Genomic DNA, 23,059 nt, shown 5'->3' on the forward strand with positions numbered 1-23,059 from the left:
ATTATTGGCTTTGAAATGTTTTCATGAGAGGTATGTACCTCTTTAAACTATTTTCTGTGACACTGGGCAAGTTCACAAGTACCACAAACTTTTACAAACATTGCAAAATAAAACGGTAGTTGCTTTTTTTCTTTGCATTTTCTAGCAAGGGTAACAGAAAGACATAAATTGATGCTTACTATACCTGCAGAAATTTCTCATTCAGATGCTGTAATCCTCCAGGCTGCAATACCGTCAAATGCAAGAAATTCCGACCAAGATGATCTTTTAATGATACATTTGCTCCTAGATAAATATGGAAATAAATACCAGCAACTTCAAAACTGCTGGCTCCTGGCACTAACTGACAATGTTTAAGACAAAGGAACAAATGTTGAACAAATGTCTTTAGAAATTTATAAAATAATAAATATTATTTCAAGTCAACATCGTAACATATAATTTTATTTACAAAAACCCCCCACTGACACTCAGATTTCATTGTTATCTCATCTGTGTATGGATTTTGTATTTTATTGCAGCACTAAGATGCGGGGCCCTTATATTCAGAGATATTGAGCACCCACAAATAAAAAGGTAATTTAAAGATGCAGATGTGCACCTCCTCTAATCTTTTAAAGTTGTAATCTTGTTACAGCTTCAAAACTTACTACAGGGCTTATTAACAAAATCAGTTACATTACAGTTATATTACTATTAACAAAATCAGTTATATTAGCAAGAGGAAACATAGTAACAATAATTAGATTGCACCAAAGGGTAGCAATTGAAAGATATAGCTCATACATTTTCAAGGTGACTGTGATTATATAAAATCACAGGTAATGCTTGAAATATGGGTTTTAACATTTAAAGACTGATTGCTGGTATGAAATACGACTCTGTATAAGTGGTGTATTTATTCCACAGTTCTGCTTACTTCGTGAACTGCTAAGGAAGGCAGGGATGGAGTGCCAGTGCCACCTCTATCTTGAGAGCCATGACACATGGCATAAACATTTTTCTACAGCTTGTGCACTCTGTATTAAAAAGGGTGAAATCATCACACTAATTCTTCCTTTATCTCAGGGGATACCAGCACTGTGCAGCTGTTTAGCTCAGCTGCTCCTGGACTGTATGCTGAAGTACTGAACTGAAATTGAGAGGAAAGTTGGATGCAGAGTTTTAACACTTATGAACCCTCAAAGGAAGTATATCATATGTGTATATTCCTTTTTACCTTTTGAGAGCAGTAAATTCACAATTTTCCATGATGCACAGGAAGTGGCCAACAGAAGCGGGGATCGACCTTCTATGTCAACACTATCAATATTAGCCCCCTGCAATAAAGAATTTCAAGTTTATAATGAATAATGAATAAATTATGTTCTAAAATGGTGCTGCCCTTCATAAGCAGAACAGAATTACAGGCGTTCTTAGTAACTCCAGAAAATTAAATTCAATAAACACATTACTTTTCTACATAAAACTACTATGTTTGCAAACTATCAGCCCCAGCCCAGTCATCTATACATATAAATTTATATGCCTAAATAACAGCAGCCTACTTCTAGGTATACCGAACTCACAAGTCATGATCTTTTGTTAGGGTACCTTTCCATGCATTTAAATACTCAAAATATATAATTCTAACTTGAAAATACCGGGATTGAAGCTCTGGAACAACACAAAAATAGCAGCCCTTTTGAATGATGTAGTCCTACCTATCAAACAATTACCCTTCATAGAATCAAAGAATGGCTTGGGTTGGAAGGGACCGTAATGATCATCTAGTTCCAGCCCCCCGCCACAGGCAGGGACACCTTCCACTAGACCTTCTGAACCTCTATCCTATATGAATACTGTTCAAGAAGTAATGCATACAGAGATTAGTATAGTTCAATCTGTATAGCTTGACCTATCATAATTTTCTATTCTTCATCACAACCTATATGAGCCAAGTTAATTTTGACTCCAAAGTAGCTGTATCAACAGCAGGCACATTTTTATTCTCCAAAGTCAAGGTTTTTCATGTGACCTTTCTCCTTAGGGGAAGCACAAAGACTGGAATGAGATATTCTGTCAAAAGCCCAGTTTTGCCGGTTTGTCTGTTTTTGCACAAGATGCATATTGCTAGGAGAGTATGGTCATTATTGTCACAGTATCACAATGATCATATCAGCAAACTACTATGAGCATAAAAAAAATCTATCTAAAAAATCCCTCCAACAAGGGGCGGGATAAGATATAAGTAAATGAACCAATGAGATGTACGTATATTTTATGATGTTTAAGATATAATTTTTCTAGATAGTGACTTGCAAGTCAAACTGGATGAGTTGAACAAAGTACACAAAAAAATCTATTTTATTTCAGGTAATATCCAAAGATCATTTAAAAAAAAAAAATAAATCAATGGGAGTTTTTCCATTAACTTGAATCATCTTTGAGTCCAATCCTAATTTGAGAGAGAATTAATCATAATCATGAGCAGTATTTACTTTCTAGGATGGTAAAACCTGTAATGTAGTAATAAGAAGCATTTAATAAATGTACAATGATTACTTTAGCACAGAGAACAGAAAGCTTCCAATGTATGTCGATGAAATGTTTGAGTTTAACACGTGCAGGACCCTTTCCCCAGCTACATTTCTACAAGGTCAGGCAATCTGTTTAAAATGTTGTTATTCATCAAAGAAACAGACTTTTTTTTTATCCAAGTGGCTCATTCATTTCAGTGAACACAGGGCAACAATTTCCAGTTAATAATGCGATCTTTAATCACCTTCCCTCCAGCCAACATCATTGTTCAGCCTTCAGCAAAATGAATTCAGCAGCATTGATGATTATTTATCACAAGAAGGAGTAAATTATATCTTGACATATGCATTTAGCACATTTACGATACAGCTGAATTAAAAGCTTCTAAATTTAGTTTTTGAACTCCTTTTACTTTTGCATTTATACATTAATATATATGAATTAAACAGACATTACTATAAAAAATATTATGCAATTTTAAAAAATATCAGCTGGTATGTACCAATTCAATCTTTCATTTTTCTATTAGTGAAGACAAAAGAAGCAAAAGGGGAAAAAGGAAGTTCAAAAAAAGAAGCAAGAAAACGTATAAAGTTACCGCTTATTTACTTTGAATAAGGATGTTTCAGCAAAATTAATGAACTCAGTAAGGAGCAGACACCTCAATGCTAAATTGTCCAGTACACAAGAAAAACACCCACTAAAAGATGCAGGGAAATTGCTAAGAAACTAGCTAAATCATGAGAACTTTCTGATTTTCATGTCTTTTTTCTTCTTTATAGTTGTGTACATAACTTGTAAATACAATGACACCATTTGCATGCAAAAACCAGATACTGTGCACCTCATTGTCAAATGTGACAATGGCCACTTTGACATTATTGTTAAAGTCATTGTGCTCAAAATGCTTAATTTGCAAACCAATTTGTAAGTAGCATTTCTTTAAAGCTATGAAGTTCTGTAATGTTTAGAAGTTGGGAACAGTGATATAGGTTTCTCTATTTTGCCTTTTTTTAAGGCTTCTGTTAGCCTTCACTTACGGTAAACCATAGCTGCACATCTCACCAAACCAAACGCATGTACTCATTGACATGTAATGTTAAGGCCAAATGCAAAACAATTAAAAGCTCTGCAAGAAATATCTGTAGAGTTTGACACTCTGATTTTTGTGCAGCACATGGACCTACAACTTCCAAAAAAAATTGGTGTAATTTAAATGTAAATAGCATACATTGCGTGCCTGGACAATTCATAGATAATCTTACCTTTTCTGTCTAGAAGAGCTAGATATAACACTGTATCTGTTTACAGTGGCTTTTATTTTCAGACACAAAAAGTACCAAAAACTATGTTAAAGGTAGTTATCACTGTAAGTTAATGTGCATGAAATGTGGATATTTAATGTATAAAATCAATAAATTTTGTTCTTTATTAAAACCAGAAAGCCATTCTGAGCTGGAATTTGCTATTCCTTTTGAGCTGTAACATTGCTCCACCTTTTCTTTTTCATCCTTGTGTACACCACAGCATAGGTGATTCCTAGCGATCTTGCCAGGAGTCGAAGAGAGCAGGCAGCACAGGTTGTACGTGCCACATCCCACTAACCCCAGCTGGCATATTTTGATTCATTCCCAGACAGGGCAAATGAAAACAGTCTGAAAACTTCAAAACTGAGATACTTTATATGGAAAGCCAAACAAGCCCTCAGCATAGATTCTACAAAAGAGACCAAAACAGTCAAAATGACACTCAAGGAATAAAAGTTTGTTCTTAGCAAATGCAGTCTTAAAGATGTTTCCTCTAATACTTTGTGCACACAAGCCTCCACATGCAAAACCATGTGCCTGTATTTATCAGGTAATAACTCCTGGAGATAGGTTGTGTTGTCAGACAATTTTAAGCAGCCAAATGTCACCATTTCACATTTGAAATATAAATAAGCACAACACATCTAGTGTACAACTAGTAGCACAACAAATCCAACTCCTGTAACAGTTTCTAAGAAAAACAAAACTGAATGTAGAAGAAAATTTTTCTTAATTGTCATGAAATTAAGTAAAAAGCCTAAACATACATAAAATGGAAAAGAAGTCTGATGACTTCTGAAAATTTCCTCATCAGAGTGGGGCATATAACGGTTATATGAGCCTTAGTTTAATTGGTATAAATGGACACTTGGAGTTTAGCCAGTAGCATCTCCCTGGCTGTGTTTCTTCTCTTTCTCCCTTATAATTATTCAGTGAAGAAATATAACCAAACTACACAGACTAAAAAATATTTCTAGATCATGCACAAACTTCAGTATATAATTTATGTGATCCCAGAACAATTGTATGTACACACTTCTGAGAAAGGATTTATTTCTGGAAAAATCAGATTAAATTCGACACACGTTTAGCATTTATTTCATGTTTCATATCCTAGAAGTGAGGATGACTGAACCAGTTTGTCATATCTGGCAAAAGACTTGATGAAACCTTTCTGAGTAAGTAAAGTGGAAATAAACATGGCAAGTTTCCATCCTCTGCAACTGTGAGATGCTATTATGGAGCCATAACTACTGCTGTACTGTAACTGTCAATTATGCATTATGAAATATCTCTCTCTCTCTCTCTCTAAATAACCTATACCTGAGAACACATTCTCTTTTATCAATTTCTCTATGCAGACCTGTAGTAATAGATAGCAATAATCTCTATAAACATGTTTCTTGATTAAATATTTACCATTGAAATCAAATACTCTGCCAGTTCATAATGATCAAACAATGCTGTCCTGTGGGGAAAAATGCAAAAATACAGTAACATTAGAAAGGACAATGAAGTTTCAAGCCAAAGGGTAGCATTCTGCTCCATTTGCTGCATTTTCTAATATTTTCAAATAAATACATTTTAAAATAAAGAGAACGATACCTTTATTACATAATTAATTTTAATAAATTGTTTCCATTTTTTGTCATGGAGTTTTGTTTTTAAACTAAGTTCAGTTCAATTAATGCATTAACTCACTGCAGGAAACAAAGACCTCATTGATAGGTCAACAGACATTTTACCTGATTTTTAACAGAACCTGTCATTTCATACGTCAGATCTTTCACTGGACCATACAAGATCAATATAGAATTTCCTAAACTTCACACTCAGTTTGTTCCAGGCAGACCTAGAGCCTCAAATCCATTTCACTGATTCAACTGTCAAAAATAATATGCTATATATTTTATGTAGTAATGCTAGAGTGGGGTTAAAATACCAATTACTTAGCTAAACTTGTATTCTGGCTGTGCCAGGCAAGTCTGCATGAAAAAATATGAATAAATATAATATACTGATATAAATCATGATAACATTTACTAATTAAAAATATTTTAAAGCTATCTATACACATGAAAAATTCTCAAGTTTTATTCTATAATAAGACATCAAATTATATATTATAGGAAAAGAATGGTTAACGTAGGAAGTCTAGCACAGTTAATACACATGCTCTAAATGTTTTCAGAAGTCAGACCCCTATTAATTTCTTGACTCAATAAGCAACAGAGAAGGACAGTTCCAAGTTTGTGCTGTATCTCAAAGATAACAGTTCCCTTAGCATTATAAGAGCTAGTAATAACACAGGGTGTACTATAGTTAGAACTGATTACTCAAAAGACGTATTTTAAAAATCATGTCATGGTTCCAAATAAGTAGAGATGCTTCCATTATCTATAGCAGACCCCCCCAGACAAGCATAAATACTGAATGCTTCACACACACTCAAAATAAATTCCAAGGTGACTGAAGAGAGAGCGAAGTCATTTTATAAAATATTTAGATGGAAACATGTCAGTAGGAATGTGAAAAGATCAAGTCCTACCTATGCTTCAGTGCTACTTCACTTCTCAACACATTAATGTTCCTATTCAGTTTTCCTTACAACATCTTTTCCTGTTTCACAGACATAGGGACTACAAGAGTGTCATTCTTTTTCTAACCTTTATCCAAGGACAATCATTTGCATGGATATGACAGCCAGTTATCTATTAAGTAGTATGTTGTGCCTGCACAATTTTCTTTGGTGTTCTGTCATCACTTTGTCTTCAATAGCATTCTATCGCAGTACCATTTCCAAATGTACCCAAACCTTATCTTAACTTTAGAACACACTCCCCTTTTAATTTCTTCAATTATCTTTGAATCATTCCACTTTATACTGTGTCCAAAGAACAACCATCTGTACTGTCTCTGACGTTCTACCAACTATTTCATATTGTAAAACTCCTGGTAGAATAACACGGTAAAATTACTACACTTAAATGCAGTGAGACATCTTTCTTGCAAAAATGTACAGATGGGGAAATATACTATCTTCTATAGATAGAGTTTGTAGCTAGAACATTTAACTAAGTGTCCTTCTGCTACAGAAGACTGAGGAAAATTCTCCAGAGTCTAGTGCTGTGGTTTCAAATGGACTGTGAAAGACTAGAAAGTCTAGAGGATTATTACATACACAAATGCCATCTTCAGCTTTATAGTCATAGGGACTATGACTATCTACTTGTAGCTGATCAGGTATAAGATAATTTTTTACGGAAAAAAAGAAAATATTTTTTAAACTGTTTATATTATTTTTCATTCTTTACTGAAATAAATTTTCAATACAAACTGTAGTGAACATTCCTTGACATGGTTCTAAAGTAACTGGAACTATTTTGATACCAGCACCAAAATCTTTCACATTCTGACCAAATTACTGACTCTTTCATATTGTACTAAAACCATCCCCCATCCCATGGAGAAGTTTCAACCCTTGTGGAAAGGTGTTCCAAAGTATATTATATAATTGGTTGCTGAGAATAACTAAGACTATCATGGCTCACAATTTATAGTGAAGTCTGGCAAAGCAGCCTCCTACCTGTGAAGCAATGTTTCCTTATTCCCATCTACAGCATCAATAATGGATTCCTCACCAGCATAGGATGACATCATTAACTTTACAATTTCCGTTGCTCCTTGAGTGGCAGCAAAATGAAGTGCTGTGCATTTTTCATTCTGTAAATGGGAAAATATAGCAACATTTAAATATTTAAACCTCAACAATCTAACCTCCATCCTGCTAAACACACCAGTCATTTAGCCCAGGATTCGTAATTCCTGAATGCCTAAATTTCTATGCAAGTAATGAAACTTTAGTAGTGGAACTCTAAAGAGATCTTAAAGATCACAAAAGACTAAGGAGATAGTTTTAAAGGATCAGTACAAAGGTCCTTATTATTCTATGACAAATTACTAAGATATGAGATAATTACACTCTTAACAATCTTTTGTAGTTGAATTAATAAACAGACACACAGAGCACCCTTTAATACAAGAGATGAAGTAAAGGAATACTACAGAAAACCATAGGTAGACCCGTACAAATGAATAAGCAAAAAAATGTGCCTATATAATACAGAAAATGCATTATTTTAAAATGGTTTTGACTTCCTTAAAAGGAATCTTTCTTAGATGTCACTCTTAGACGACATTTTCTGCAGGTTAAAAATAACTTGCTGTAATATTTTATTAAACTATTATAAACTAGATAGTCATAAAATTATTAAGCAATAAATAAATGATTAGAACAAGATTTGCCAAAACAGGCTTTCATTTGGCTGGATGGGACAAAATAACTTTGATACGTGCCTGAGGGTTATGTCTTTCTGCTTTTTAGAACAAAAACATTTCAGTGAATGCATTGGAATGGGTTTTTCCACAATGCCATAAGCATTTTCAGAACAGTCTTACCCATCAAAAAATCAACAGCATAAGTCACCTCATTCAAAAGCTGTGAGTTCAAAGAATCAAACCAATAAAGGAAGGCTAAACCATGTTTATCTTTTCTCTCATGAGTTGATTTCAGCCTTGCAAACAATTTGGTTAATGATAGGTATCTTCAGAAATGTTTATTCATCACGAATCCAGGCACAGGCCCTTACACCAACAGTATCATGGTCATGGTAGCAGCAGTATTATCACCAATTTGTGCTTGCTTACAAAGAAGATACTGTAAAGGCCGCGGCAAGGCTGAGGATAAACATTTTTCTTCTATGGATCTGCCCAAATGCATTTTGAATCCATGCAAATTTTTCATAGTCACTACATCCTACATAACTTGTGTAAAGAAACCTGCTATTTTGCCCAGTTGAACTAGAGACTTGTTTTCATTTGCCGCTCCCTACACTTTGCACTGGAAGAGACAATGAGCAATGATGAGCTGCTCATCTTTTTTTCATACCACTTAGAGGTATCTAGGTTTTATCAACATTATATTTCGCTCCATTCAAAGTTTTACCTGCTTTAGATCAATTTGGGCTCCAAATTCAATGCACATTTTAATCATTTCAAGGTCCCCACTTTGAACTGCCAAATGAAGTGGACTGCACTTTCCATTATTGGTAAAATTGATGTGGGTTTTAGCAGAGTGACCCAATTCTTCACCTGAGAAATGAAAATAAATGGAATTTTTTTTAAGTGAGAAAGATAACAGAAGCTATCAAGGCTTTCAAAATGAGTATACTAACTGGGGAATAATATTCTCCCTCTCAAAATATGAACCTTTCACATCTATCATTAAACAATGGATGGGCACACATTTAGGACAATAGTTAAGCACTTGTTTGCACAGTTCTTTGAGAATTAAAGCAGTAAGTTGGTAATGCTACTATAATAAATCTTACTGGCTGCAACGTCAGTTGTAGGAATAACATATTTACCTTTTTTTAAAAGAATTTCCATACATGTCTTTGCACCTGAAAATGCAGCTGCGTGGATAGGCATACATCCTGTTTTGTTTGGTTTACATATTTTCCCTCCATTTTCAATCTGAAAAATAATGCCTGGATATAGCTTAATGACACACACAAAATTCTGACCAATGAACATATTACTACAGGTATAGTCTCCTGGGTAGCTGTCTCCTTTTCTATGTTGTACATGCATTGTGAAGTTTATATCCATACATCTATACATACATATGCTACATTTTGTGTTCTGATGACCTTCAAAATTAGTTTTTTTCTGTTTGCCACCCAGATATAAATATTACATATGCTCTTAAAAGATTACAGTTTGTTAGCAACCTATGCAAAGTTACTTCACTATTAGGTTCATGATTAACCTTTCTCCATCGAACAAAGACAGAGCACAGGAACAGAGTAACACTGCATCAAGGTAAACAGAATCACATCAAAAGGTGACACATAATTTTACCTACCAGGAGCGTCAGTGCTTCAGGATTATCCTTGTAACATGCTACAATTATAGGTGTGTTTCCTGCTTCACCTTCCAAATTAACATCTGTACCGCTATGCTGGACTAAAATCTAAATGTTTAAGAAAACATTCAGTCGACCATAAGCCAAACACAACAACAAACTCCTATTCCATTACTTTTGTTGTTTATTACCCATAGCACTCTTGCAACTTATTCTTTTTGCATGCCAACAGCCCACAATGCATAGGCAGAGGAGGGACAAAATGAGTGAGAACATAAAAACAGGCAGATGAAAAATGCAGGTGGGAACAGACAAAGAAAAGTAAAATTCTTTACAGCAGACAGCTGGGTAACTGAGATAAACACTGCACATAGCTGCAGGGTATCTAAAATTTTTATTTAACAACTTCCTCAATACTGGGAGAAAAAAAACTTTTCTGTAGCAAATTGCAGATGGGGGGTTTCAACTGAAGTTTGTTACAATGTCTTGTAATATTCTGTATTCCCCGGAAAGTTGTGATGTTGTAGATGCTGCTTAATTAGGCATCTATGGGACAATCACATAAGATCAAGGGATATGGGGCTTGATGAAAACAGGGACCCTTCCAGTCCTGAATTCCTGCTTCAGTCCCTACGTTAACAGCTAACACTGAGCTACCAGTATCACCAAGTACCTCTATGACTGTTTCCAGCATTTTCCAGGAAGCAAAGGATCTGGAAATGATAATGAACACACTGCACCGCATACTTATTCCTCTAACTACGTATTAGTCTTTTAGCAATTCCAATGAATTTTTCTGTACTGGAGTAACCAGCACATTTTAATCACTCTCAGGCAATTTGACAACAGAAACCAAAGAAGAATTAGCATGAATAAACAACAGAGTGGGTAAAAAAAAATGACAGCACATATTTAGTCAAGAGCAGAGCTATAAAATGATCCAAATCCAGAACCTGATAGAAAGCCCATTTTAAAAACGTCCTTATGTTTCAGATGTTATTGTTCTTAATTCATAATAAATACAGATTTTGTAAAAGATGTGAGGACACTGAAATATTTTAGCACTGAAAATCTCTAAAGGATTTTAAGCTGCGAATACAGGGATATGTCTTTCTTTTGTTTGGATGAACTAGAAAAAGAGACAACTTCAAAGCAAAAAGCAAGTGATCTGGTGGTGGGACATATAAGCAAAGTCTTGACGTTCTGCATGCAGCTGCCATTGAGCTACTTATCAAGTCTGTATATTTATGTGGACTTTGGATTTACCTTAACAATTTCATTATGCAGTGACTGCACGGCCATATGCAAAGGTGCCATCATATTGGAGTTGAGGATGTTTGGATTGGCTCCTCTGCTGAGAAGCAAGCTAACACTTTCAACCTGGTTTTTCTTTGTGGCCCAGTGCAGTGGCGTATTTCCAGAAGAATCCATCACATTTAATACTAGGTCAAAGGAGAGAAAACAAAACAAAAACAGAAAAAAAGCAAACCCATCAAATGTTCTGACAGCACTGAAAAAAAGAAAGTGTCTTCAACGGAGGTTTAGGTCTGTGCTATCACATTTCTTTGAAGAGAAAATGGGAAAGATTGCATGTCATGCAGAGCATTGTGTTAAATTGATTAAATATTGTGCCGAATACACGGTATTGGTTAGAGACATGAGAGGGTTGGAGCATCTGCCTATTTCTTGCCCATTATTACATAACTTTTTTCTCCCCCAAAAGTTACTTGATTTCCCGCTTTCCTTGCCTATTCTCTTTCCTACCTTATTTGACTTTCAGCTGTCGCTTTAGAGGGTGCACAGAACAAGTGAGTGTGAATAAATAAAATAATAGATAATAAATAAGCGCTTGCAAATTGAAAGAAGATTAAAGACCATATCTATTCTGATTCACTTAGGAACACAGAAGTAAATCAATTCACACCAGTTGTAAAACTGGTCCATCCTATACATATATGTTGAGCTTCAAAATTGCAAATAGTCTAAAAAATATCCTAAAAACTTAAGACAAAAATTATACATGGAAAAGAAAAACAATATACTCCAGCTAGAATAATTTAAAATTAGATTGGCTATCATTAGGTGAAAAAAATGAGCTTTTCAGGGCCAGTGTATGCTTGCTCAGTAGTCCATAGTCCATCGGTGGAGTCCTATGTAGTTCACAATGCTTATTAATAATTACTAAACAACACCTTTTACACAGACTGTTTTTCCATCATTCAAGGCCCCATGTTCTCCTACTTACCACTTCTTCCCTGAATTTCTTTAGATGGCCTATCTAATCAAATGTTTCTTCTTCCCCATAATTAAGTAAACAAGTTGTGATGACAACTTGAATAACGAGTATAAGAAACCAAATTAATTGTCTTTTACATTCTCAGCATTATAAGTGTAACAAAAGACACATAACATAAATAAGACAAAAAGTCAGGACTACTGTACGTCACTGCAGTTTTCTTTTTCATATTTGAAAACTCTAAATCTGAGTCCCAAAGAAAATAAGATACATTGATTCACTCTAATCGGTTCACAATTAGAGAGAACACAGTCCTAACATAACAAGGGTGACCCAAACAACACCAGACACTCTGCAAACTGTGGCAGACAGTTTGAACTATATTTAAATCTACAAATGTAGGTAACACATACCAGTTCTGCTTCAGTTGGTTAACAAGCACTTTGATTACTGAATATTTTTTTTTCCATTAAATGAAATAGTTCATAAAACGTGTGTTACCTTCACAGGAAGAATCGTCTATGATCAACTGCATTAATTCTATTTGACCTCCTTCTGCGGCATGATGCAGTGGGGTGGCATTTAATTCATCCACTTTGGTGAGCCCAGAACGATTCTTCTTAATGAAGCTCCGTAGCCTACAGGCGCTTCCATCTGAAATCACCTATTTTGGACACAAATATTCTCATTCTCCTAATAGGCAAGATGTTAGCAATGCTGTCATGTGTTACTGTGGGCATGTTACCACTCAATAATTCTCTCCCAACTGTTTAATTTCATACAGAAGTAAACAAATCCTAATTAGATTGAGCCAACAGTGAAACTCATATTAATTTAATTGATTGCAAAATCAGACCCAGATGAGAAACAGTGCAAAATTAACAAAAATGGAAATTATCTTGAATACATTATTTTGTCTTCTGTAGTGAGCTCAAGATCCTCCCTCCACCATGGAAAGTCTCAAAGAAGCAAATTCATCACTTACTGTTTTATACTCTCTCCAGCTGTAGCCATGTCAAATGAATTCAACAGAGAGGAAAAATTAATAATCTTGATAAATTCCTTTTCTAGATCTTTCTGCAGAGACTGATATTATGCCCTGGGCTTTCAAGTTCAGCTGTTGGGTTTCTGTGACATTCTTTATTGTCAGAGCAACCAATAAATTCTTTAATTTCAGCAGTATCCTAAAAGCATCCCATGGGCTACTACCTTAGTCTAAAACAACCCAGCATCTTCACAGCTTAATACAATAAAACCCCCTCCAACAGCTCAGCCCATTGACACCTTGATACCTCCCTGGTACTGCGCTTTGCAACCAAAGCCCACTGTTGAAACCCTGCTGATTCTTACTTTATGGTGTTCTCCAAATATTTTTGTTAGTGTGTTTCAAAAGACGTACTCGTATATGAAGTGATAGAAAAAACTTACTGCAGTAGAACGGGCAGGAATTTATAAACAAGTTATTAAAAAATTAAGAAGGAATAAAAAAAGAAAAACAATTAATGAGCTTGTGAGAAAAAAAAAAAAAAAGAGAAAAATGCATACCAAAAGTAATGCAAACCTTCCTAAAGGTATGTAAGCAAGCAAAGGGTTAAAAAAAGGAAAACCCCTAAAATCACTGTCCCATCCTCAGCTGCAAAAGAGAAGGAAAATTTTGCTGTCCGGGATCCCCACGAGCCACAAAGACTTAACCATTTTTGCTGTCATTAAGCAAATATACATTACAGGGCAGCCCATTCATGCACTTTGGCACGTGTTTAACTCCCTTTCAGCTTAATAGTCCCATTGACCTCAGTGAGGCTACTCATGTGACTAATGTTACAAATGTGTTTAAAGATTTAGAAGACTGGGGCCAAATACAGGGATAGCATCTGCTTCAAAAGTGCAAATAGAAAAAGCTAATAGAAAACAGGTGATATCATTGTGGAAAGTGTATTTAAGATGACTCCACTGTCACAAAAATAAGATGTCAGTTACATACATAAATATCCATACATTTTATATACATCAAAAAGCTATTTACGAAAACCTTATTATAGAGCCCAGTATCTTCTATTCTTCCTAATAGTCTAACTCGATTCTAATTGTAATGATTTTCAAATCTTTCTATTGATTTAAACCACATTTTGCCACTCTTTACATTGGAATTTTTTGTCAATGTTAGACAAAACGTGGCTGAAATGTGGCATGACGATAATACCTATCAACAAAAAAAAGATTTTTCAGCCAATACTGCAGTGATTCATTAGCAAAATAGGAAAGGATGGTATCAGTTAGGTGTTTTCAGTACTTTGGTGGGTTCAAAATAGCAAAGCAAGCTATTTTAAACAACTGCAGCTCCTTTGCACTTCGTTTGAACAGCGCTGTAGTGGCACATCATCCACCGGAGTGACAACTGTGTTATGCTGAAGAGGTGTTGCTCGGGACTACAGCCAGCACACAGAAAACAAGTCTGGAAATGATCTTAAGAGGTCTTTAAACCCATCCACATACTTCGTCAAATTTGTTTAGCCTGCTCTTAAAAATCTCAGAAGTTACCCAAGTCATACAGCTCGTAAGCAACCTCCTCTTTTGCTTAATTATTCTTACCCTTAATAAAAGCTTTCCTAACTTTTGGTCCAGGTCTCCCTAGCTGCAATAAAAATACATCACCTCTTGTCCCACTCTCTATGGAAAAGGGAAGAGGTTATAACCTTCCTGGCAGCAATTTTGCATTTGTAGGTTGTGCTGCCAGTTCCCTTTCCTTTCAGAACATTTCCAGTGCTTCTAAACTTTTTTTTCTGGACACATTTGCTAGATGGTCTACTCCTTCCCATCATGATCTCTGCACCTTCCCTCTCAGAGAGGGACTCTTTCTGGGGAGCCATCCCCAGGGGATGGGCACAAGCCCCATGGCTGCTGCCTGCCACCCACCACTTGCCCCTGCCACCCCACATCCTCCTTCGCCTGCTTCCCTCCCATGTTCCCCGGTCCGGACTTGGCCACACACCACCACAGCCTTCTGTGCCTTCATGCTCCACGGCCAGGGTGGCTCCCAGCCGGCCTCCCAGCCCTCAAAGCTCTTCCCTCACAGTTCTTCCCACCAGTGAGGGCAAAGGGCCTCCTGGAAGAAAGGGTCCCTGGAACATAACCAAGACGAAGCCCGCACAGCTGTCTCCAGAGCCCCACTTCACCCTCACCCTGCACCTTCTTCCCTCCCCATCCCAACACCCTCACGCCAGCCCCAGTCTCGGGCATCATCTTGTCCCGCACCAGCCTCGGTGCCCCTCGCACCCACCACCCAGCCCTCGGCGCCCCCCCCTCCTCCTTGCCCCTCCGCACTCACTTTGAAGACATCCTGTGAGGCGACGGAGGCGGCATCCGCCTCGCAGACGACGCCCTGGTAGGAGCTGGAGACGGCCGCCTTCTCCCGCGACTGGCAGAGCCGCAGCAAAGAGCGCTTCATGGCGCCCGCCCGCCCGGCTCCGAGCAGCGCCCACCCCGCCCGCTCCGGAGACCTGCGAGGCGAGAGACCGAGTGACGGACGGTGCCGAGGCCGCGCCCGGCCACACCGCCGAAGCGGCGGCGGCGGCAGGAGGCGGGGAAAGCGGGCGGGAGCTCTCTCGCCGCTGCCCCTGGCAGGGCCGGCCGCTCCCCGCCGGGGCGGCTCCCACCCGCCCAAAGGCACGTCGCGGGCCGTCCACGGTGGACACGAAGCCTCAGTCCCCTCAGGGGCCACCCCTTGAAGTAGTGCTGGGTGGGCGCGCAACCCAGGTCCCCTCAGGGACCACTGAAGTAGTGCTGGGTGGGCGGCTGTCTCTGCAGCCGGCTGGGGAGACAGCCTTAATGGCGGGAGAGGGCTAAGCCATCCCCGTTGGGTTTTGGATGGGCTTTTTCTTAATTCCCTGATTGAGTATCCGACAGTGACAGAGGTCCCCACAAACGTACGTGGAAGAACTGCAGCGCGGGGAGCGCCACGTGCAAAAAGTAAAATAAATAAGCGGAAAACAAAGGCAGCCAAAGTCGGGCTCTTTGTAGGGCCCGCGGCGCAGTCTGTGAGGAGAGAGTCCGCCCCGCGCGGGCAGAGCGCGAGTCGGCACCGGCCTTGCAGCTGCAACGTCGTTTGTTGAGTTTTTTCCCATTAACTTCTCAACCTTTGCTCCGTAGTCATAAAAATTTCTTGTAGAATTTGTTTTACCAGCAAATTTGGAGCAGTGTGGGAAAGCTACAGGGAGAGCACAGAAAGAAGCAGCACAAGGCGTTTCAAAGGGTTAATTGTGAAAGCCACTTTAACTGAGTCATTCTTGCTGAGTCTTTAACGGAAACATTTGTAACTGGGAGAACTAACAGTTTACTTAATGTGATAAGAACAGCGCTACCAAAGGTCAGGTAGCGGCTGGGGCGGACACATAGAGGATGACTTTTTGCCTGTGTGTTCATGGTTTATGGCCGTCAGGCAGCTTAAGGACTGATGGAACCAGGTGTCGCATCCAGTCCAGCCTGTTTAATAGCCATCAACTGGCAATTCTCCACTACTTCGCTCATGCCCTTTTGTGAACCCTTTTTTATACTGTCCGTGCCACAACATCCTGTGGCACTAAGTGCCATAATTTCATTATGTGTTTGTGAACAATGCTTTCTTTTACCACTAGCTTCACTTAGTGCTCCCTAGTGATTTATTTTGAGAAATGGAGAGTTATTCCCTATTTTTTAATCCCAGTTATTGTTCATAATTTCACAGAGTTCTTCCAGCTCTTTTGCTCGCTGATGGGGCTTGATTCATATGGTTTTCCATCTTAGGGATGCGATTTTGTATCTCTGAATGTCCTCATCCTACTACTCTGCATCTTTTCCGTGTTCCTTTTGAAACGGGATGGCAAAACCTACATGCTGAAGTCAAGGTATATTAGAACAATAGTACTAATTGTTTGTTCAATTTTTTCTTCATTCCCCTCCTAAATGCTTACAAAGGTATTTGCTTTTTTTTGAATGCTACTGAGCTAAGTTTCCTGAGAATTTTTGCTGTTCCACCACAATCCCTTTCTGACAGTATAAATAAATAGCCCTCATGTCCGATAGTCGCTCATATGAGGGTAGTTAGGGTTATGTTTCCTCTATGTACCCACCTAGCATTTATCAACATTGACTTTTATCTGACATTTCATTAGTGTATCACCAAATTTTGTTAAGCCTCCCACAATCATCTGCATTTTTGGTCATCCTGAAAAATTCAACAGCACCTTCCAGATCACCAGAATGTCTTTGCACCACTGATCCCAAACATGTTTGCCCAGGGGGCCAAGAGGTCGGTAGCATCCTGGCTTATATCAGAAATAGTGCAGCCAGGAGGACTAGGGAAGTGATTGTCCCACTGTACTCTGCACTGATGAGGCCCCACCTCAATTACTGTGTCTAGTTTTGGGCCCCTCACTACGAGAAAAACATTGAGGTGCTGGAGTGTGTCCAGAAAAGGGCAACGAAGCTGGTGAGGGGTCTAGAGAACAAGTCTTATGAGAAGTGGCTGAGGCTGGGGTTGTTCAGCCTGGAGAAAAGGAGGCTGAGGGGAGACCTTATCACTCTCTTACAACTACCTGAAAGGAGGTTGTAGCGAGGTGGGGGTCAGTCTCTTCTCCCAAGTAACAAGTGATAGGACAAGAGGAAACAGCCTCAAATTGCACCAGGGGAGGTTTTAAATTGGATATTAGGAACAATTCCTTCACTGAAGGGGTTGTCAAGCATTGGAACAGGCTGCCCAGGGAAGTGGTTGAGCCACTGCCCCTGGAGGTATTTAAAAGATATGTAAATGTGGTGCTGGGGGACATGGTTTGGTGGTGGACTTCGCAGTGCTAGGTTAACGGTTGGACTCGATGTTCTTAAAGGTCTTTTCCAAAGTAAATGATTCTATGATTCTATGACAGACTTTAAGGGGTCCTAAGGAACCTCTCTGCTTTGTGAAGATGTACTTCTGTTCCATATTTTTAAACCCTTAACGAGATTCAAGAAATCCTTCCTGCCTGCCCTATGACAGTTTAGTTTTGTTAAGAGACTATGAGGAGGGACCTTGTTGAAGAACTTTCACAAATCCAGTTATCACTGGCATCATTTGTATCTTTACACTTGTCGGTTCCTTCAGAGAGTTTCACTGGCAGGTGTAATGCCAGCCTTCTCTCTACGAATGTTTTGTTTGTTTTGATCCTGGAGCCTGTAAATTCAGAATTGTTTATAATAAGTTGCTTAAGTTACACAATCTTAACTAAGTAGTCTTAAGATCATCAAACTAAATAGTCCTAAGACTAACTGTGTGGTTTTAATTGCTTGTGGTGTAGAGCTTTGATCCTGTTAATTATCAGGCAACATTAAAAAACGGAAAGAACAAATAAAGTTTCTTCGGCCCACATTCTGCTGTAGCCATAGATACTGCATACGTTCAACAGCAGTGCATTAAGGTACATTTTTATTGTTATGTCATCATTAATTGTGGCCAAAAGAAAAAGGCTAATTTATGCTATAGCAAGACAGCTATACTCAAGAAAGCTAGCCATTAGTGCCTGCAGGGATTCTAATGATGTGTTTTGGGATTAAGTCACTGGAGGAGCCCTCTGTATTTGTAAACACTTTTCCTGATACTACGATTAGGAGCAGCCCCAGCTGGTGAGATTGTTCACCTTCTCATGGTGACGTCCCTTTGAATTCCCTGTCTGGCCTTGACTTTTTTGTTGCCCATAGCTTGCTTTATGAGAAATTAAACTCAACAAATAACACTCTAGATATTGTATAAAGAAAAACAAATGCTATTTTCTGCAAGAACCATTACCTGGAAATAGAAATATCACTGAAACATTGGTAAGCATTAGTAAATCTATCATCCATTTTTTCTTAAAATCCCCTGAATTGCAGTCAGAGTAATGCTGTGAAACAATAGAAGTCATGATCCTTGAACAACCATAATTTTACTTATTTTCTTGAATCTGATAATACTGCCTCTTTCTTTTAAAATTACTGACAGTTTTCAGTCTTCTAGTAAATGCTCATAAGACTGTTCAGAGCATGAAAAATAATACAAAGGTTTTCCATTCCCAGGAGGAATCAAATGGAATTTCAAGTGGCCTGACCACAGCTTTTATTTCTGCATAATGATTTGACGCGAGGACCTAATTCACATAAGTAGTCAAAGAGTAACCTTTCCTACAGCTGGTTTTCCCAAGAGTGGATTAAAAAACATTTATACCATTTTATTTCAAATATGATCTTGCTAATGGTGGAATAGTGGATCCATTAGTACGAGCAAAATTCACTGAAGGTAATCATAGAGCAGCATTTCATTAAAAATCTGATTGTTTAATAATTAAATTGTATATACAGTAAATATGCACCATTCCAGTCCTGTAGCCTTAGTAACACAGCACTGCAGTTTTGTTAATTTTGCAGGCCTAGGAACCATAAATTGAAGCAAATATCAGTAATGAAAAGGATGTACTGTATGGTTTTTTGCTTTGGAAATTATTTATTTGACAACAGTGTTATGCAAATTATGATGTGCAAAATGATATTTAGGATGTTGTGTTGTCAACTTAATTCAGTAAGCCAAATGAATTAATGATGCTAGTTCAGATATTGATCACAGTCATGCAGAAATTAATCTGAGCTACTGCCTAAACAATCAAGAATGCATTGTCTCCTACAAGTTTTCAGAAACATGCTTATACGTACCATGTAGAAAAATCCTACTCTCTTTTTAAACCAACAAGGTGAATTTAACCCACATTTTACACTTATGTCTAATGGAATTTTCATTGCATTTTTTTTTTCCTGAGATTTTGCTGTAGTAAGGAACAGGCTCCTACGCTCAGCAGGATTTAAGTTATTGACAGGTTTATTACATGTCTCATTTAAAAAAAACAAAAACAAAAAACAAAAAACAACAGATGATTTAGAAAACAATAATTCATTCCACTACACTGCAGTATTTTTTTTTTATGATAATCAGATATGAAATAATATCTTACAGATTTTGAGTCCTACTCTTAATGTTTTGGACAAGAAGAAATTTAAATAGAGGCCCAGAGAGTACAATCTATGCTTTGAAAGTAAGTATAAATCAGTCTCGTGGTTAATATCAATTGTAATAAGAAAGGGAGGTGACACTCCATGAGAACATTCTTCGTAAGAATATTTCCCAAGGTGTCCAGTGTAGCCCAACAATTAGTTGCAGCAACTATTGGCTTCAAGTTAACTCCTAGACAAAAGCTTTCAAGTATATAAGCTGGATTTAGAAAACATTTAGCTGTATGGTAGCAAAGGTGAATGCAGTCCCTGTCCCTGTGAGAACTGGATGCTTCAGAGTGGAGTGTCTGCAGGTGAGGGGTGACTTAGGTACCCATTTCAGGCAACAATCCTCCTGTGAAGCTGGGAGCTAAGCCATCTCTTGCAAACTATCTTTTAAACAAGTTGAGGCATCATATGCTTCCCTCAAACTAAATAAATTAAAACACACTCTGTCTGCTCCTTAATAAAAGCAATTATGGTCACCAAATGGCAGCTTTCTTTCTGGTAGTGATGCTCTCACCTCCTCCTGTTGAAGCCATGCCAATGCCAGAGGCTGTCAGGGTCAAAGTGCTGAAGTCTGGTTCTTGCCACACCGGAAAACTTACCTTCTTGTTCCTGTCTCCAGGATGGGTTTTGTGGTTTTACATTCAGCTAACACTGATCAAACCCAGCAACCATCTATGAAGCAGGGACTTCAATCCTGGGCTTCCCCTAACTATGAAATTTAGGAAAAGCTGAATTTTCAGGCTTGAGAAACTTTCTGGTCCATAAAGTCCAATCAGACTGAGGAGCGGTATATATGCATTATGCTCCTTATTATGCACAAGCTTATTTCAGTTCTGGATATTGGGAAGATATACCTCCAGTTGTACCAACTCCAAAAAACTGGAGAATCTTAGTAACGAAACACATAGCATCATAGAATAATTTGAGTTCGAAAGGACCTTTAAAGGTCATCTAGTCCGACTCCCCTGCAATGAGCAGGGACATCTTCAACTAGATCAGGTTGAAGATGCAGGTGCCTCAGGATATTCATACCTGTAAGGGTTAGGCAATGGTTTGTTTTAGGCAAGACGCTACTGGATTTCAGAAGCCTAAATCCTACTTGCAGTCTAATTTAGGCGCTTTCTTGCTGACCAATAATACATTCAGAAAGCACTATTTCTGAGTGGTATTTGGTTTTTCCTCATCAGCTGTGTATTTTACATCACCATTGCTGTCCTAACATCCATCCACAGATTTCTCCTACACGGTATCTATGCTGCTGTGCCTGTCAGGGAACAGCACCCTTATTGCAACGGTGCTTTTCATTCATTAGTCTGCCTACTTAGAAACCCTTTTCTCTTCCGGACATCCTATCCAGCAAAATCTGTCCTCTATAAAGATGTCTTAATCACACAACTCTTACTCTCTAAAAATCTGGAAAGAGCCTTCGATGACATTTGTTCTTTCAGAGATATAGTCTAGCCTCACTAGTGGTTATTGATATTAACTTACTCTTGATAAATGTCTTTAAAGATTAAAGTTCTTAAAAATGACTGAAGGTAAACCTGTCAGAATGTGTCCTAGCAATTCATAACACTCTTTGGGAATTTCATTGAGTTTACCATATACAGTAATAGAAAGGCAAAATACGTAGGAATAATTCCTTATTAGAACTATATTAACTGGTTTATTTATCATTCTGTTGAATGTTTCCATGCATTCATTACTTCCTAATGAAAACCCAAAGTAAATCTTAAGCTCACTGTCTTGGAGTTTCTGTATTGTGCTGGATATCTGATGTACTTTTTTAGATATAAAGAAAGATGCTTTCCAAAAGAAATTTTATCATTAAGGGATTAAAATAGTGATGGAAATATGTTATAAATTACTAGATATGTGTGAATCTAACCCTAGTCATGTTTGTAGAAAATAACTGTTATATCAAAGCGGATTTGTGCCAGAAAGCGTGCCTGAAATCAGAATGAAATAGAAAAGTCCCAACCTGGAGGGGGAGCGGGGCAGGGAACCCAAATAAACAGAGAGAAATGAACTAGATTTTAGGATCACAAAGATAGGTAAAATTGTGGAAAAATGCATGTCAGCATTTTCAGGGGGGACATACTTGTACTACTTTCCTCAGAGTGTGGTGTGTTTCTCACCGCTAAACTAGAGAGCTCAAACTTTTTCATGCTCATAGTTCTTCTGGGGAACCACTGATGGAAAATCTCATGGATGTTTCCCCTGTCACCAGTTTGCAAGCATAGAAAATGAAGGGTGGCAATCTCAAGCATGGAAAGGAAACATTAGTAAAACAATAGTGCACACTTTTTTTCCAACTGTCTTCATGTTGGCATTTCAAACTTAATTTTGTGACCATATCTCTATCCTTCCTACTGTCTCCTCTCTTGCCTGTTCTTCTCCCTTGGCTTCTCTGTTTATATGTCAATGCTGCTTCATCCTCTTTTTTTCTCTTTCCCTAACATTATTGTTTTTTCTGTACATATTATCCAGCCAAAGTCTGTCTTTCCCTTAGCTTCTGCTGACTATACTTTCATTTTTTGACCTAAGAGGATTGACTTAAATCTCTGTCTCTCCAATGTACAAGCATTTTCTGAAAGCACTTCCATCATTCTAGTATCTGAGAGACGTGGATCCTACCTTTCCAGTGGTTAACCTGAACCTCTTGTATAAGTAACTGGGAATAATGAATTGAATCTATATTGCAGAAGCAGCTAACACCGGAAATCTTCAATATATGCTTTCTATCATCACAGACTGCAACAAAATATAAATTTTCCAAAATAGAATGTAGTTCCTATTATCTATGTCAGATTGCACCCCAGGTTATCACTTCTTTCAAATATCAATAATTTATTTTGCAAGATGTCTATATCACTTTTATTTCTTGCCCATGCAATTGCACCGAAATCATGAAGCAGATCTTTTGGTATATTAAACTATATTTCTATCACATTAGGAAAAAAAAAACTTCTTAAAAACAAGAATTATTAAAACGTATGCTATATAGTGCAAATAAATTACATATCTGTTTTATTTTAA

At 37.8% G+C, this 23,059-nt stretch overlaps 1 protein-coding gene across 1 annotated transcript in view; it reads right to left on the minus strand.

The window, feature by feature from the left end:
- TRPA1 (transient receptor potential cation channel subfamily A member 1) overlaps window positions 1-15,434 on the minus strand; it is a 37,293-nt gene extending 21,859 nt beyond the window's left edge. Inside the window, exons 1-10 of the mRNA XM_074573558.1 lie at window positions 15,315-15,434; window positions 12,491-12,653; window positions 11,020-11,195; window positions 9,754-9,861; window positions 9,254-9,362; window positions 8,833-8,978; window positions 7,414-7,550; window positions 5,247-5,295; window positions 1,220-1,319; window positions 185-285 (exon numbers count right to left, since the gene is read on the minus strand). Coding sequence (XP_074429659.1) covers window positions 185-285; window positions 1,220-1,319; window positions 5,247-5,295; window positions 7,414-7,550; window positions 8,833-8,978; window positions 9,254-9,362; window positions 9,754-9,861; window positions 11,020-11,195; window positions 12,491-12,653; window positions 15,315-15,434 — 1,209 coding nt within the window. The remainder of the gene's footprint in view (window positions 1-184; window positions 286-1,219; window positions 1,320-5,246; window positions 5,296-7,413; window positions 7,551-8,832; window positions 8,979-9,253; window positions 9,363-9,753; window positions 9,862-11,019; window positions 11,196-12,490; window positions 12,654-15,314) is intronic.
- Between the last annotated feature and the right edge of the window lie 7,625 nt (window positions 15,435-23,059).

This window comes from Larus michahellis, chromosome 2 (genome assembly GCF_964199755.1).
Source record: "Larus michahellis chromosome 2, bLarMic1.1, whole genome shotgun sequence".
Classification (NCBI taxonomy): domain Eukaryota; kingdom Metazoa; phylum Chordata; class Aves; order Charadriiformes; family Laridae; genus Larus; species Larus michahellis.